The sequence below is a fragment of the Mandrillus leucophaeus genome, unplaced genomic scaffold (genome assembly GCF_000951045.1).
Source record: "Mandrillus leucophaeus isolate KB7577 unplaced genomic scaffold, Mleu.le_1.0 Scaffold22, whole genome shotgun sequence".
NCBI lineage: Eukaryota > Metazoa > Chordata > Mammalia > Primates > Cercopithecidae > Mandrillus > Mandrillus leucophaeus.
The window spans coordinates 882,739-896,019 of NW_012102254.1; the positions used below are offsets into that span (position 1 = coordinate 882,739).

Consider the following 13,281-nt stretch of genomic DNA (forward strand, 5'->3'; position numbering starts at 1 on the left):
TTGCCCAGGCTGGAGTGCAGTGATGCAGTCTTGGCTTGTAGCAACCTCCGCCTCCCGGATAGCTGGGATTACAGGCATGTGCCACTATGCCCAGCTAATTTTTTGTATTTTCAGTAGAATGGGGTTTCACCATGTTGACCAGGAAGGTCTGGAACTCCTGGCCTCAAGTGATCCACCCTCCTTAGCCTCCCAGAGTGCTGGGATTACAGGCATGAACTACCACACCTGACTTACAGTCTAACTTTGAAGTTTTTTGTAGTGTAAGTAAAAACATAAAACATTTGTTAAAAGATTAGATAACCCTTTGGTTTTGAAATTATTTTCTGGCTGGGCACGGTGGCTCCCAGCACTTTGGGAGGCCGAGGCAGGCAGATCACCTGAGGTCAGGAGTTCCAGACCAACCTGACCAACATGGATAAACCCCGTCTCTACTAAAAGTACAAAATTAACTGGGCGTGGTGACTCATGCCTGTAATCCCAGCTACTCAGGAAGCTGAGGCAGGAAAATCGATTGAACCCGGGAGGTGGAGGTTGCGGTGAGCCGAGATCGTGCCACTGCACTCCGGCCTGGGCAACAAGAACGAAACTCTGTCTCAAACAAACAAAAAAAAAGTTATTTTCCTCTGTGGTGACGTGGAAATAGCCTAGTACTAAAGAAGAGGTGTGATTTGGCTTTTCATGGACAAGTTTTTCCAAGTCTTTGTACCCTCAGTTTTCCTTAGCTATTGAGTGAGGGTAATGATGAGGAGTTTTAAAGTTCTAAATGTAAATATTAGGGCAAAAAGGGTTAAAATTTCACGATTTAAGCTGCCATCTCATGATGCTAGGGGAAAGAACCCAAAGGAAGTAGAAGGAGAGAAATAATAGCAGTAAGAACAGAAACTAATGAAAAAGGCTGGGCGCAGTGGCTCACGCCTGTAACCCCAGCACTTTGGGAGGCTGAGGCGAGCGGATCACCTGAGGTCAGGAGTTTGAGACCAGTCTGACCAACATGGTGAAACCCCATCTCTACTGAAAATACAAAAATTAGCTGGGTGTGGTGGCCAGCGCCTGTGATACCAGCTACTCAGGAGGCTGAGGCAGGAGAATCACTTGAACTCAGGAGGTGGAGGATGCAGTAAGCCAAGATCACGCCATTGCACTCCAGCCCGGACGTCAAGAGCGAAACTCTGTCTCAAAAAAAAAGCCAAAAAAAAAACAAAAAACTTTTTCATTAAACAAGAATTATTTGTTTATTCAGCTTTTTTCCTAAGGTAGTTTTTTTCAGAGACAAAATCTTAGCCAATGCATCTGCAATCCTCTAAGACCACGTCCCTCAGAGATTATCTGCGAGGGGTCCACCAGCTTGACCTCCTTGAGGCTGTGCTTTACCATCCGTCATGAGCCTTCAGAGAATCTCCTGAGTGCCTCATTTTGTTGGGGTTGTCCCTCAGTGACCCTTTAGAACTTGATTTATCTTGTATCTCTGGTACTGTCTAGAAGGTATGTAAAGCCCTCATCATGTTCTGTTTCAGTGCTTGAGCAACACTGCACCACTGACTGACTACTTTCTCAAAGATGAGTATGAAGCCGAAATCAACAGAGACAACCCTCTGGGGATGAAAGGGGAAATTGCAGAAGCCTATGCAGAGCTCATTAAGCAGATGTGGTCTGGAAGGGATGCCCATGTGGCACCTCGCATGTTCAAAGTAGGTAGACATATATATATATACAGGTTGAGTATCTCTGTATATAGATGCTTGGGACCAGAAATGTTTTGGGACTTCAGGTTTTTTAGGGTTTTTTTTTTTTTTACAGTATTTACATTACGCTTACTAGTTCAGCATCCCCATTCCAAAATCTAAAATGTTTCAATGAGCATTTCCTTTGAATATCGTGTCAGTGTTAGAAAGGTTATGGATCTTTGAGCATTTGGATTTCAGATTTTCGGGTAAAGGATACACTCCTGTACTTCCTTTTTCCCACTTTGGGGAGAGTGGTTTAGTGTTGTTATGAGGCATTCCTTTTGTTGCATTTTGGGATTAAGATGGGATCTGGGCCAGGCGCTGTGGCTCACGCCTATAATCCCAGCACTTTGGGAGGCCGAGGCAGGTGGATCACTAGGTCAAGAGATTGAGACCATCCTGGCTAATATGGTGAAACCCTGTCTCTGCTAAAAATACAAAAACAAAAACAAAAAAATTAGCCAGGTGTGATGGCAGGCGCCTGTAGTCCCAGCTGCTCGGGAGGCTGGGGCAGGAGAATAGCATGAACCCGGGAGGCAGAGCTTGCAGTGAGCCGAGATCGTGCCTCTGCACTCCAGCCTGGGTGACAGAACGAGACTCTGTCTCAAAGAAAAAACAACAACAACAAAAAAAGTCCGGGCATGGTGGCTCATTCCTGTAATCCAGCACTTTGGGAGGCTGAGGCGGGCAGATCACGAGATGAGGAGTTTGAGATCAGCCTGACCAACATAATGAAACCTCGTCTCTACTGAAAATACAAAAATTAGCCAGGTATGATGGTGCCCACCTGTAATTCCAGCTACTCAGGAGGCTGAGGCAGGAGAATTGCTTGAACCTGGGAGGTGGAGGTTGCAGTGAGCTGAGATCGCACCACTGCACTCCAGCCTGAGCAACAGAGCGAGACTCTGTCTCTAAAACAACAACAAAATTAGCTGGACATGGTGATGTACCTATAGTCCCAGCTACCAGGGAGGCTGAGGTGGGAGGAATTACTTAAGCCTGACAGGTCAAGGCTGCAGTGAGCTGTGATTGTGCCACTGTACTCCAGCCTTGGCGACACAGACCCTGTCCCAGAATAAAAAAATAAAAAAGAATTGGGTGGCAACACACTGTGCTGAAGCTAACGTAAATAAACAACTGGAAGGTAGTGTTTAGGGATATTAGGGAAGTGTGGAGCTTCCTCAGTGATGGATGTGTTATATATTTGTACTGTGTTATGGCAGCCACCAGCTCAAGCACCTCTGAGCACTTGAGATGTGGTTCATTTGACCAAGGAACTGAATTTTTAATGGTTTTTAATTGTAATTAATGTAAATTTAGGTTGCCATATGTGGCTAGTGGCTATGGTATTAGAGAACAGGTGTAGAACAGTGGTGCTCCATTTTTTTTTTTTTTTTTTTGAGACAGAGTTTTGCTCTGTCGCACAGGCTGGAGTGCACTGGCACGATTTTGGCTCACTGCAGCCTCCGCCTCCTGGGTTCAAGCAATTCTCCTGCCTCAGCCTCCCGCGTAGCTGGGATTACAGGTGTGCACCACCATGCCCAGCTAATTTTTGTATTTTTAGTAGAGACCAGGTTTCACCATGTTAGCCAGGCTGGTCTTGAACTCCCAACCTCAGGTGATCTGCCTGCCTCAGCCTCCCAAAATTCTGGGATTACAGGCGTGAGCCACCGTGCCTGGCTGGTTCTCCATTGGCTACATCACAGTCTCTGGGAGTGCTTAATACAACATAGACTGCTAGACCCATCCGCAGAGTTTCTGATTGAATAGGTTTGCTGTGGGGGCCTGAGAATGTGCATTTCTACTAAGCTCCCAGGTGATACTAATGCTGCTGGCTAGGGACCATACTCTCAGAATAACTGGTGGAGAATAATACTGGACAGACAGTATTTAGGGACCTGAGGGCTGTTATGTACAGGAGGATTCCTCCAGCTGATGAAAGTATCGTTTGTAATGTCCTTATGGAGTTTAAGACTCTGAACCAAAGAAGGACATGTTGGAGAGGGATTCATGTCAGTACTTGGGTGTGGTTACTCAGGATACCCCACCCTTCCTCCCTAGGACTTAAGGTAGTGGCCCAGGTTCCAGATTCATCCTCCTGGCTCTCTGATCTAGGCCTTCTCTCTGGTGGGAACCACTGGCCTCCTGTAGGCTCTTCAGGAGTTAATTGGACTACTCAACCAAGTGTTCTCTCTCACTACCCAGCTAACTCCTCAAAGCTATTTTTGATGATAGTTCTTATTTGATTTAACTAGTTCTTTACATATTATGCCTTCTGATGCAGTTGCTTTTGTTGTAGACTCAAGTGGGACGTTTTGCTCCTCAATTTTCTGGCTACCAGCAACAAGATTCTCAGGAGCTGTTAGCCTTTCTTCTAGATGGATTGCATGAAGATCTGAACCGAGTAAAGAAGAAGCCCTACTTGGAGCTGAAGGATGCCAATGGGCGGCCAGACGCGGTATGCCATTAATGATGTCTGAACGAAGAAGCTGCCTCATATTGAGAGTGCAGGGATATTCTTCTGGTCTTTTGAGTGTTGCTGCCAGGGCCCTGGTTGCTTCTCACTGTAGCTAGTTATAGGTATATGGTCTCTGGTCAGAAAAGGGCTAACTGTAGTTACTGCTATTTTTTTTTTTTTTTTGTAATAGAGACAAAATCTTGCTATGTTGTCTAGGCTGGTCTCCAGCTCCTGAGCTTAAGCAGTCCTCTTACCTTAGCCTCCCAAAGTGCTGGGATTACAACAGGCGTGAGCCACTGTCCCCTAGTTACTCCTAATGCTTCCTCTTGGGCTTTTTCAAATTCGAGTGAGCTTGTTTGATATTTCACTGGTGAACTAGGGACTAAGAACACTCTGAAAACTGTAAAGTGCCTATAGTGAGGACCCCTAAGATTGTTATCGCTCACAATAAAAGCTATCCATGATTACTTAATTTGTTATTAATATCATTAGGACATTTATACTTTTTACCTTGATTTTCTGATCAGTGCAAGAGGGTTTTAGTATTTCAGCTGCCCTATCACATTGGGATAATCAGTATGAATGCTTTAAAGTAAAATTTAGATCTTCTTAGAAAAACTATGTTAGCTGAACTGTAGTATAGATAAAATTATTAAAATTTATTTGTTTATTTTTTTGAGATGGAGTCTCACTCTGTCACCCAGGCTGGAGTGCAATGATGCGATCTCGCTCACTACATCCTCCACCTCCCGGGTTCAAGCGATTCTCCTGTCTCAGCCTCTTGAGTAGCTGGGACTACAGCCATGTACCACCACACCCAGCAAATTTTTGTATTTTTAGTAGAGAGGGGATTTCACCATGTTGGCCAGGCTAATCTTGAACTCCTGACCTAAGGTGATCCATCTGCCTCGGCCTCCCAAAGTGCTGGGATTTCAAGCATGAGCCACTGTGCCTGGCCAAAAACTACTTTAGATCACTGGAAACATGTAGGGGGACTTTCCTTGTCCTGGCCATGTATCTGTACCCATAGTGTCCTCCGGGCTTCTGTTTCCTATCAGGACACACAAACCCCTAGTTTCCAATAGGTCCTATGGTGCCAACCTTATTAAGTGTGGGGATTACAACGAGGCACAGTGGCTTACCCCTGAGGTTCCAGCACTTTGGAGGCTGAGGTGGGAGCATCACTTGAGGCCAGGAGCTCTAGAACCATCTGGTCAACATAGTAAAACCCCCATCCCTACCAAAACTAAAAAAACATTAGCCAGGCATGGTGGGGCGTGCCTATAGTCCTAGCTACTTGGGAGTCTGAGGCAGGAAGATCGCTTTGAGTCCAGGAGTTCGAGGCTGTAGTGAACCATGATCGTGCCAGCCTGAGCGACAGAGAAAGACCATGTCTCAATCAATCAATATAATATATATTTGAAATATATATATAAACATATATATGAAATATATATAGGTGTGTTGGGGTGGGGATTGGGTGTAGAGCTGGCATGTGGTATGAGTATGATACACTAAGAGTAGTCCTGGCCTTGCTTGTCCTGGATCAAGCTCTTGGCTGTACAGATTGCCGCCTGATTCATCTCCAGGTTTGCTGTGAGTCATTCTGGATGCAGGGGCAAGGGACTGAGTGGTGTTGAGAATGTCCTATTTATCCCTTCATGCAGGTGGTGGCAAAGGAAGCCTGGGAGAATCACAGGTTGAGGAATGATTCTGTGATTGTGGATACTTTCCATGGCCTCTTCAAATCTACTTTGGTTTGTCCAGAATGTGCTAAGGTTTCGGTGACCTTTGACCCATTTTGCTATCTAACGCTCCCACTGCCCTTGAAGAAAGATCGAGTTATGGAGGTTTTCCTGGTTCCTGCTGACCCTCACTGCAGACCTACCCAGGTAACAGAATCCACACCCTCATGCCACCCCTCACTGCAAGTAGTCTCCAGATCCCAGTGGGACTGCTCCTATCTGCTGCATTGGATGCCTCTGAGTCCCCTTGGTACTTGCCTGGGTATGGGCCCTTGGCCTCCATCAGACCTTCATGTAATCCCATATCGTTTAAGGCCTATTGTGAAGGTCTTTGGGGCTTCTTTGCTTCTCTGTCACTTTTTTTTTTTGAGACAGAGTTGCTCTGTCGCCCATTTTAGAGTGCAGTGGCACGATTTCAGCTCACTGTAACCTCTTCCTCCCAGGTTCAAGCGATTCTCCTACCTCAGCCACTCAGTAGCCGGGGTTACAGGCGTGTACCTGTATGCTCAGCTAATTTTTGTATTTTTAGTAGAGACATAGTAGAGACAGGATGTTACCATGTTGGCCAGAACTCCTGACCTCAAGTAATCCGCCCATCTTGGCCTCCCAAAGTGTTGAGATTACAGGTGTGAGCCATCGCACCTGGCCTCTGTCACTTTTTTGGCCACTTCATTCACGCGACTAAAGTAACCTGATCTACTAAGTGGTTCTTGAATCTGAATGTTGGAGAACCAGAAGCAGGGTACTTTTTGTACTCAGATATACCCTCAAATCATCTAGGACAGCCTGTACAGAAGATTAGACCAGATGAGAGGTGTGAGCAGCAGGTCTTAGTGTCTAACCCTGCTGATGGCTCACTGAGTAATTGTATTGCTTAGTAGCTTCTATCTTTGGTTTCTTTATCTCTAAAGAAAGTTGAGGGCCAGGCGCGGTGGCTCACGCCTGTAATCCTAGCACTTTGGGAGGCCAAGGCAGGCGGATCACAAGGTCAGGAGATCGAGACCATCCTGGCTAACATGGTGAAACCCCGTCTCTACTAAAAATACAAAAAATTAGCTGAGCATGGTTGCGGGCACCTGTAGTCCCAGCTGCTCGGGAGGCTGAGACAGGAAAATGGTGTGAACCTGGGAGGCGGAGCTTGCAGTGAGCTGAGATTGCGCCACTGCACTCCAGCCTGGGCAACAGAGCTAGACTCTGTCTCAAAAAGAAAAAAAAAAAAAAGAAAGTTGAGGCAGGCTGGGCGTGGTGGCTCACGCCTGTAATTCCAACACTTCAGGAGGCCAGGGTGGGCGGATCACGAGGTCAGGAGTTCGAGACCACTCTGACCAACATGGTGAAACCCTGTCTCTACTAAAAATACAAAAATTAGCCAAGTGTGGTGGTGCGCACCTGTAATCCCAGCTACTCAGGAGGCTGAGGCAGGAGAATCACTTCAACCTGGGAGGTGGAGGTTGCAGTGAGCCAAGATCACACCACGGCACTCCAGCCTGGGCGACAGAGTGAGACTGTCTCAAAAAAAAAAAAAAGTTAAGGCCGGGCTTGGTGGCCAACACATATAATCCCAGCACTTTGGGATGCTGAGGTGGGAGGATTGCTTGAGGCCAGGAGTTTGAGACCCTGTCTCTACAAAAAATAAAAATTAAATTAAAAAAAAAAAGGTAGGACCAGATGGCAATTTGAATTTGTATAATTTTAGCAGTTCTTTAGAAAGTACTCTAAATAATTAAGAATAAAATGAAGCAATGTTTGGAAGAGAAAGAGATGGCCCGGCCCCCATGCTGTGTATTGAGGAGGATGCTGACGTAGAGGTCTTGCTTGTTTGCTCTACTGCTGACTCATCTATACCCTGACTTCACCCTACACTGTTTCTGGAAGGGCTCTTCTGCTCCTGGTAATGCCTGCTTCTCCTAATTCATTTCCCACCTTTTGTGGGGCACCCTTGTGACCTTGACCATTTCTCTCTTGCAGTACCGTGTAACTGTGCCGCTGATGGGGGCTGTGTCCGACCTGTGCGAGGCTCTCTCCAGGCTGTGTGGCATTGCTGCAGAAAATGTAAGGCAGGGTGATCAGTGGCACTCGGTCTATTTGGGATACTTCATAGCATTTGGAGTTTACTTTCATCCTTGAAGCCACTTTTTCGGGGTTGCTGTTATTGCCAGCACAAATGTAATTATTTGTGTATGTCTGGATGCCTCACTCACTATGCACACTGTGGCTGAGACTGTCCCTTCCAGCTCCAGGAAACACCGTCTTTCCTTCATTGGGTTCACACTAGCTATGGTCAAAGGACCAGGAGTAGGACTCTGCTGTCAGTTCTGTGCACTGAGAGTGGGATAGAGACTGCATATTACGGAATACTCCAGAGACTCTGGACAACTGCTGGTTTCTAGTTAGCACCACACTCCTCACCCTTCCTGCCACTCGAGGGCAGATGCTACCAGCATGTTCAGTTCTGATCGCAGCCATGCTGCTCCTCCTCAAGCGTTGGGCCTGAGCTCTCTGGGGCTGTTTGTGTAGTGGTTTCTCTAGAGACAACACTTGAGTATGGGTATTTTTTTTTTTTTTCATTTGTTTCTGGGTTTTAAGCAGTTAGTAGGGGCACTCTTAGCCATTCTATGGTCTTTCTATTACTGTTCATTCTTAGATGGTGGTCGCAGATGTATATAATCACCGATTCCACAAAATTTTCCAAATGGATGAAGGTTTAAACCACATCATGCCTCGAGATGACATTTTCGTGTGAGTACTCAGCAGTTTCTGTTGCAGGTCAGGTCAAAGGACCGGTTCTGGAGACTTTGCTGCATTCATATCTCCAGAACAAAAATGTGGGCAGTCATTGCTCATGTGGATTGGCCCTGACCCCTAGGTGCAAGAGATGGGTGTTGAGGGCATCGTGGGCAGCCCTCAGTGCTCAACCCCTCATGCTCTGCAGAGCTAGACATTCTGATAACTCTCCTCAGCACAGCTACAGCCTTTTTTCAACAGTTTTGCCTGTGAAGAAGACCAAATCACCACTCCTACAGATGGTCCTACCATCAGAGATTCCTTTCTTTAAGAGGAATCACAGCTGTGTGATGGGAAGATGGTAGTAGGGGTGTGGTACGGAAGGATCTTGTCCTTTCTCTGCCACAGGCTGTGGCTTCTCAGCGAGTACCATGATACTACCATCCCCAATGCAGAAATGACAGAGAGGGTTGATTTAAACAGCTGTTTTTGGCCGGGCGCGGGGCTCACGCCTGTAATCCCAGCACTTTGGGAGGCCATGGCAGGCAGATCATGAGGTCAGGAGATTGAGACCATCCTGGCTAACATGGTGAAACCCCGTCTCTACTAAAAATACAAAAATTAGCTGGGCGTGGTGGCGGGTGCCTGTAGTCCCAGCTACTCGGGAGGCTGAGGCAGGAGAATGACATGAAACCGGGAGGCAGAACTTGCAGTGAGCGGAGATCGTGCCACTGCACTCCGGGCTGGGCAACAGAGCGAGACTCCGTCTCAGAAAAAAAAAAAAAAACAACGCTGTTTTCAGCTCATTCTGTAAGCTCTGAGACTGAGTGTTTTCATCTCTGTGAGGACAATACAGAGGTCTCCTCGGCCTTCCCACGTGCTGCTTCATGGCTGCTCTGTGTAATTGTGTGTGTATCCCTCTTCCAGGCACAGTGGGGTAATAACTTGCCTACTGCTCCCATACATGAACTTGCCTGATGCTCCCAGGCAGCCACTTGCCCAGGAAGTATGGAGCACAGCTGTACTGTCCCTCCCGCTTTACCTCTCACTCAGGAACTTGCCTCTGCTGAGAAAGGGTTTTAGGATTTTGTTTTGCTTTTTGTTTTTGGCTGAAGAATTCAGTATGCAAAGGAGATAGTTCCTTCCCTTTACATTTTTGGGCCTATGACTTCTAGATCACTCTAAAAGGAATAATTCCTAGCCGCACCAAAGATCTATTTCTGTTCTCACTTGCACAGACACAGCCAAGAGCTCACACTGTGCCAAGGGCTAGAACATGGGAAAGTCTGCTTTCACAGACATTTATAACCCCAAGCCCTTAACATGGTCTCCGTAAATTCCAGAAACTAGTGTTTTCACACACCTGAGCTGAAAGGAACTGGAGGATTACCCTGTGGGGAGCTTAGCAGACCACCAATAAAGGAATTTTCAGAGGGCCTAAGGGCCAACCTTTGGAAAAACAAATTCTTTTATATCTTTTATAGATGAATTGACAATTGTTTTATGAAAGCAATAGTAGCATCTGGGTTGTTTTTTTTTTTTTTTTTTTTAATAGATGGAGTCTTGCTCTGTTGCCCAGGCAGGAGGAGTGCAGTGGTGCGATCTCGGCTCACTGCAAGTCCGCCTCCTGGGTTCACACCATTCTCCTGCCTCGGCCTCCTGAGTAGCTGGGACTACAGGCGCCCACCACCGCACCTGGCTAATTTTTGGTATTTTTAGTAGAGCCAGGGTTTCACTGTGTTAGCCAGGATGGTCTCAATCTCCTGACCTCGTGATCCTCCCCCCTCGGTCTCCCAAAGTGCTGGGATTACAGGCATGAGCCACCACGCCTGGCCAGCATCTGGTATTTTTTATTATTTATTTATTTATTTTTTTGAGACAGAGTCTCGCTCTGTCACCCAGGCTGGAGTGCAATGGCGTGATTGTGGCTCACTGCAAGCTCCGTCTCCTGGGTTCATGCCATTCTCCTGCCTCAGCCTCCTGAGTAACTGGAACTATAGGCACGTGCCACCACGCCCGGCCAATTTTTTGTACTTTTAGTATTTCACTGTGTTAGTTAGTATGGTCTTGATCTCCTGACCTCATAATCCGCCCGCCTCGGCCTCCCAAAGTGCTGGGATTACAGGCGTGTGCCACCGCACCCAGCCTGCATCTGCTATTTTTTAATGTTTTGTACACTGTGCTACTAAATTATTTAATTCTTACCACACCCTTTAAAGTGGGTAATCCCATTGTCCACCGAATAAATAGACTAAGAAGTTAGATGCTTATTACTGGGTCATAGCAGGCAGAAAATGGCAATGTGGACCTGAAACCCGGGGTGGCTGCACTCCAAGGCCTAGTTCTTTACCACTATGCTGGACCACAATATTTACTCGAGAGCACACCTTGGACATTTTTGTATATTCTTAGAAATTCCTCCTGCATAAACTTCATTCAGGACTGTTTGCTAGGCATTAGGCATTTGGCATTTGGGGAGGGGTGTGTGTCTGTGTGTGTGTGTGTGCACGTGCGTGCACATACATGCATGTTTCAAAATTTGAATCAGTAAGTTTGTGTCTCCCCCTATAGGAAGAGGGAAAGACTACAGTCAGTTGCCAGCAATTTTGGTAACATCTGTTCCAGGATAAAACATCTATAAATCTCCTAAATTTCATGTATTCACTAAGTAAGACACATTTTTCAAAATCATTGATTTGTATCTAGAAGTTTATTTGATTATCTCTGATATTTTTCAGAATTAGATACGATTCTTTTACTTCAGTGTTTTTGAACAAAGATGACAATTAGTTTTATAAATTTGCTTGCTCATTTGGAAAAAAAGAGCCTTTGGCTAATATCCTAGGTGTACATCTTTGTACAATATTTGTCTTATTAAAGGGCAGGGCACTCAATGCATTTTTTTTTTTTTTGAGATGGAGTCTCACTCTTGTGCCCAGTCTGGAGTGCAGTGAAGAGATCTCGACTCACTGCAAGCTCCACCTCCCGGGTTCATGCCATTCTCCTGCCTCAGCCTCCCGAGTACCTGGGACTACAGGTGCCTGCCACCATGCCTGGCTAATTTTTTCTATTTTTAGTAGAGATGGGGTTTCATCGTGTTGGCCAGGATGGTCTGAATCTCCTGACCTTATGATCTGCCCGCCTCAGCCTCCCAGAGTGCTGGGATTACAGGCATGAGCCACCATGCCCGGCCAACTCAGTGCATTTTTTAAAGTTGAGCTCTTTGATCACAAAAGATGAACTTGGTGGCTGGACCCAGCTGTGTGCCTTTGTGTTCAGAGTGATGATCTGAATGATGGCTGTTATCTGTATTGGGTCCCAGTTGAAGGACCACAGAGTTTGAGGCTGTGGTTGGAAGAAGGAGTATCACGGTTAGCCCTCAGCCCCAGGTTGTATAGGTTCACATTGTGCTGACAGTGGTCCTTCTTTGGATTCCTGACTCAACCTCTAGAAACATCTTGGCAATAGTTATAGCCACCTTTTCTACTCAAATATTCTCTGTCCCAGTAATGGTAGCCCTGGCCACCACATAGCTTCAGCTGAGATCTCTGTTGTTCACAAGGACCGACTGCTAAAGGTGCCCTCTTGTGTGATTAACACAGGTACCAGGTCTGCAGCACTTCCGTGGACGGCTCAGAATGTGTCACGCTTCCAGTCTACTTCAGGGAGAGGAAGTCCAGGCCATCAAGTACTTCTTCTGGGTCAGCGCTATATGGGCAGCCACTGCTGCTTTCTGTCCCCAAGCACAAGTTAACCCTTGAGTCTTTGTACCAGGCTGTTTGTGATCGTATCAGGTTGGTGGCAGGAATGTGATTTGGTTGTTATCTGAGATCAAGATATACCCAGTAATAGTAGAGTGGCAGCTGCTACCAAGTGGCTGTGTTGATCCTACATGCTCACCTCTGTAAGAAATGCATTTGTAGGCCAGGCGTGGTGGCTTATGCCTGTACTCCCAGCACTTCGGGAGGCCAAGGCGGGCAGATCACCTGAGGTCAGGAGTTCGAGACCAGCCTGGCTAAGATGGTGAAATCCCGTCTCTACTAAAAATACAAAATTAGCCAGGCATGCTGGTGGGTGCTTGTAATCCCAGCTGCTTGAGATGCTGAGGCAGGAGAATCGCTTAATCCTTGATTCTCCCGGGAGCTGGAGGCTGCAGTGACCCGAGATCGCGCCACTGCACTCCAGCCTGGGTGACAGAGCGAGATTCAATTTCCAAAAAAAAAAAAATGCACTTGTGCCAGCCCCTGGATGGGCCAAGGCAGGTGCTGTTGGGATGAGCCACCTGGCACATCTTAGGCACCATGATCCTAGGAGTCCAGTCCTCTTAGAATCATGTTAGGGAGGCTAGTGCTTTGATGGCATTTGTATTTTATTTCTGAAGTGTTCCACTATCATTCTGAAGCCAGAAATTAGGATTATTGGGAAATACCTTAAAAAATGATGGTGCTGGCTGGGCGCGGTGGCTCAAGCCTGTAATCCCAGCACTTTGGGAGGCCGAGACGGGCAGATCACGAGGTCAGGAGATCGAGGCCATCCTGGCTAACACAGTGAAACCCCGTCTCTACTAAAAAAATACAAAAAACTAGCCGGGCGAGGTGGCGGGCGCCTGTAGTCCCAGCTACTCGGGAGG

At 46.7% G+C, this 13,281-nt stretch overlaps 1 protein-coding gene across 4 annotated transcripts in view; it reads left to right on the top strand.

Moving 5' to 3' along the window:
- Window positions 1-13,281, top strand: part of USP4 (ubiquitin specific peptidase 4 (proto-oncogene)) — a 75,429-nt gene that overhangs the window by 42,147 nt on the left and 20,001 nt on the right. For all 4 annotated transcript variants that reach the window (XM_011980918.1, XM_011980920.1, XM_011980921.1 and 1 more), the window contains 6 exons: window positions 1,515-1,688; window positions 4,024-4,182; window positions 5,850-6,074; window positions 7,896-7,979; window positions 8,572-8,666; window positions 12,254-12,445. In XM_011980918.1, coding sequence (XP_011836308.1) covers window positions 1,515-1,688; window positions 4,024-4,182; window positions 5,850-6,074; window positions 7,896-7,979; window positions 8,572-8,666; window positions 12,254-12,445 — 929 coding nt within the window. The remainder of the gene's footprint in view (window positions 1-1,514; window positions 1,689-4,023; window positions 4,183-5,849; window positions 6,075-7,895; window positions 7,980-8,571; window positions 8,667-12,253; window positions 12,446-13,281) is intronic.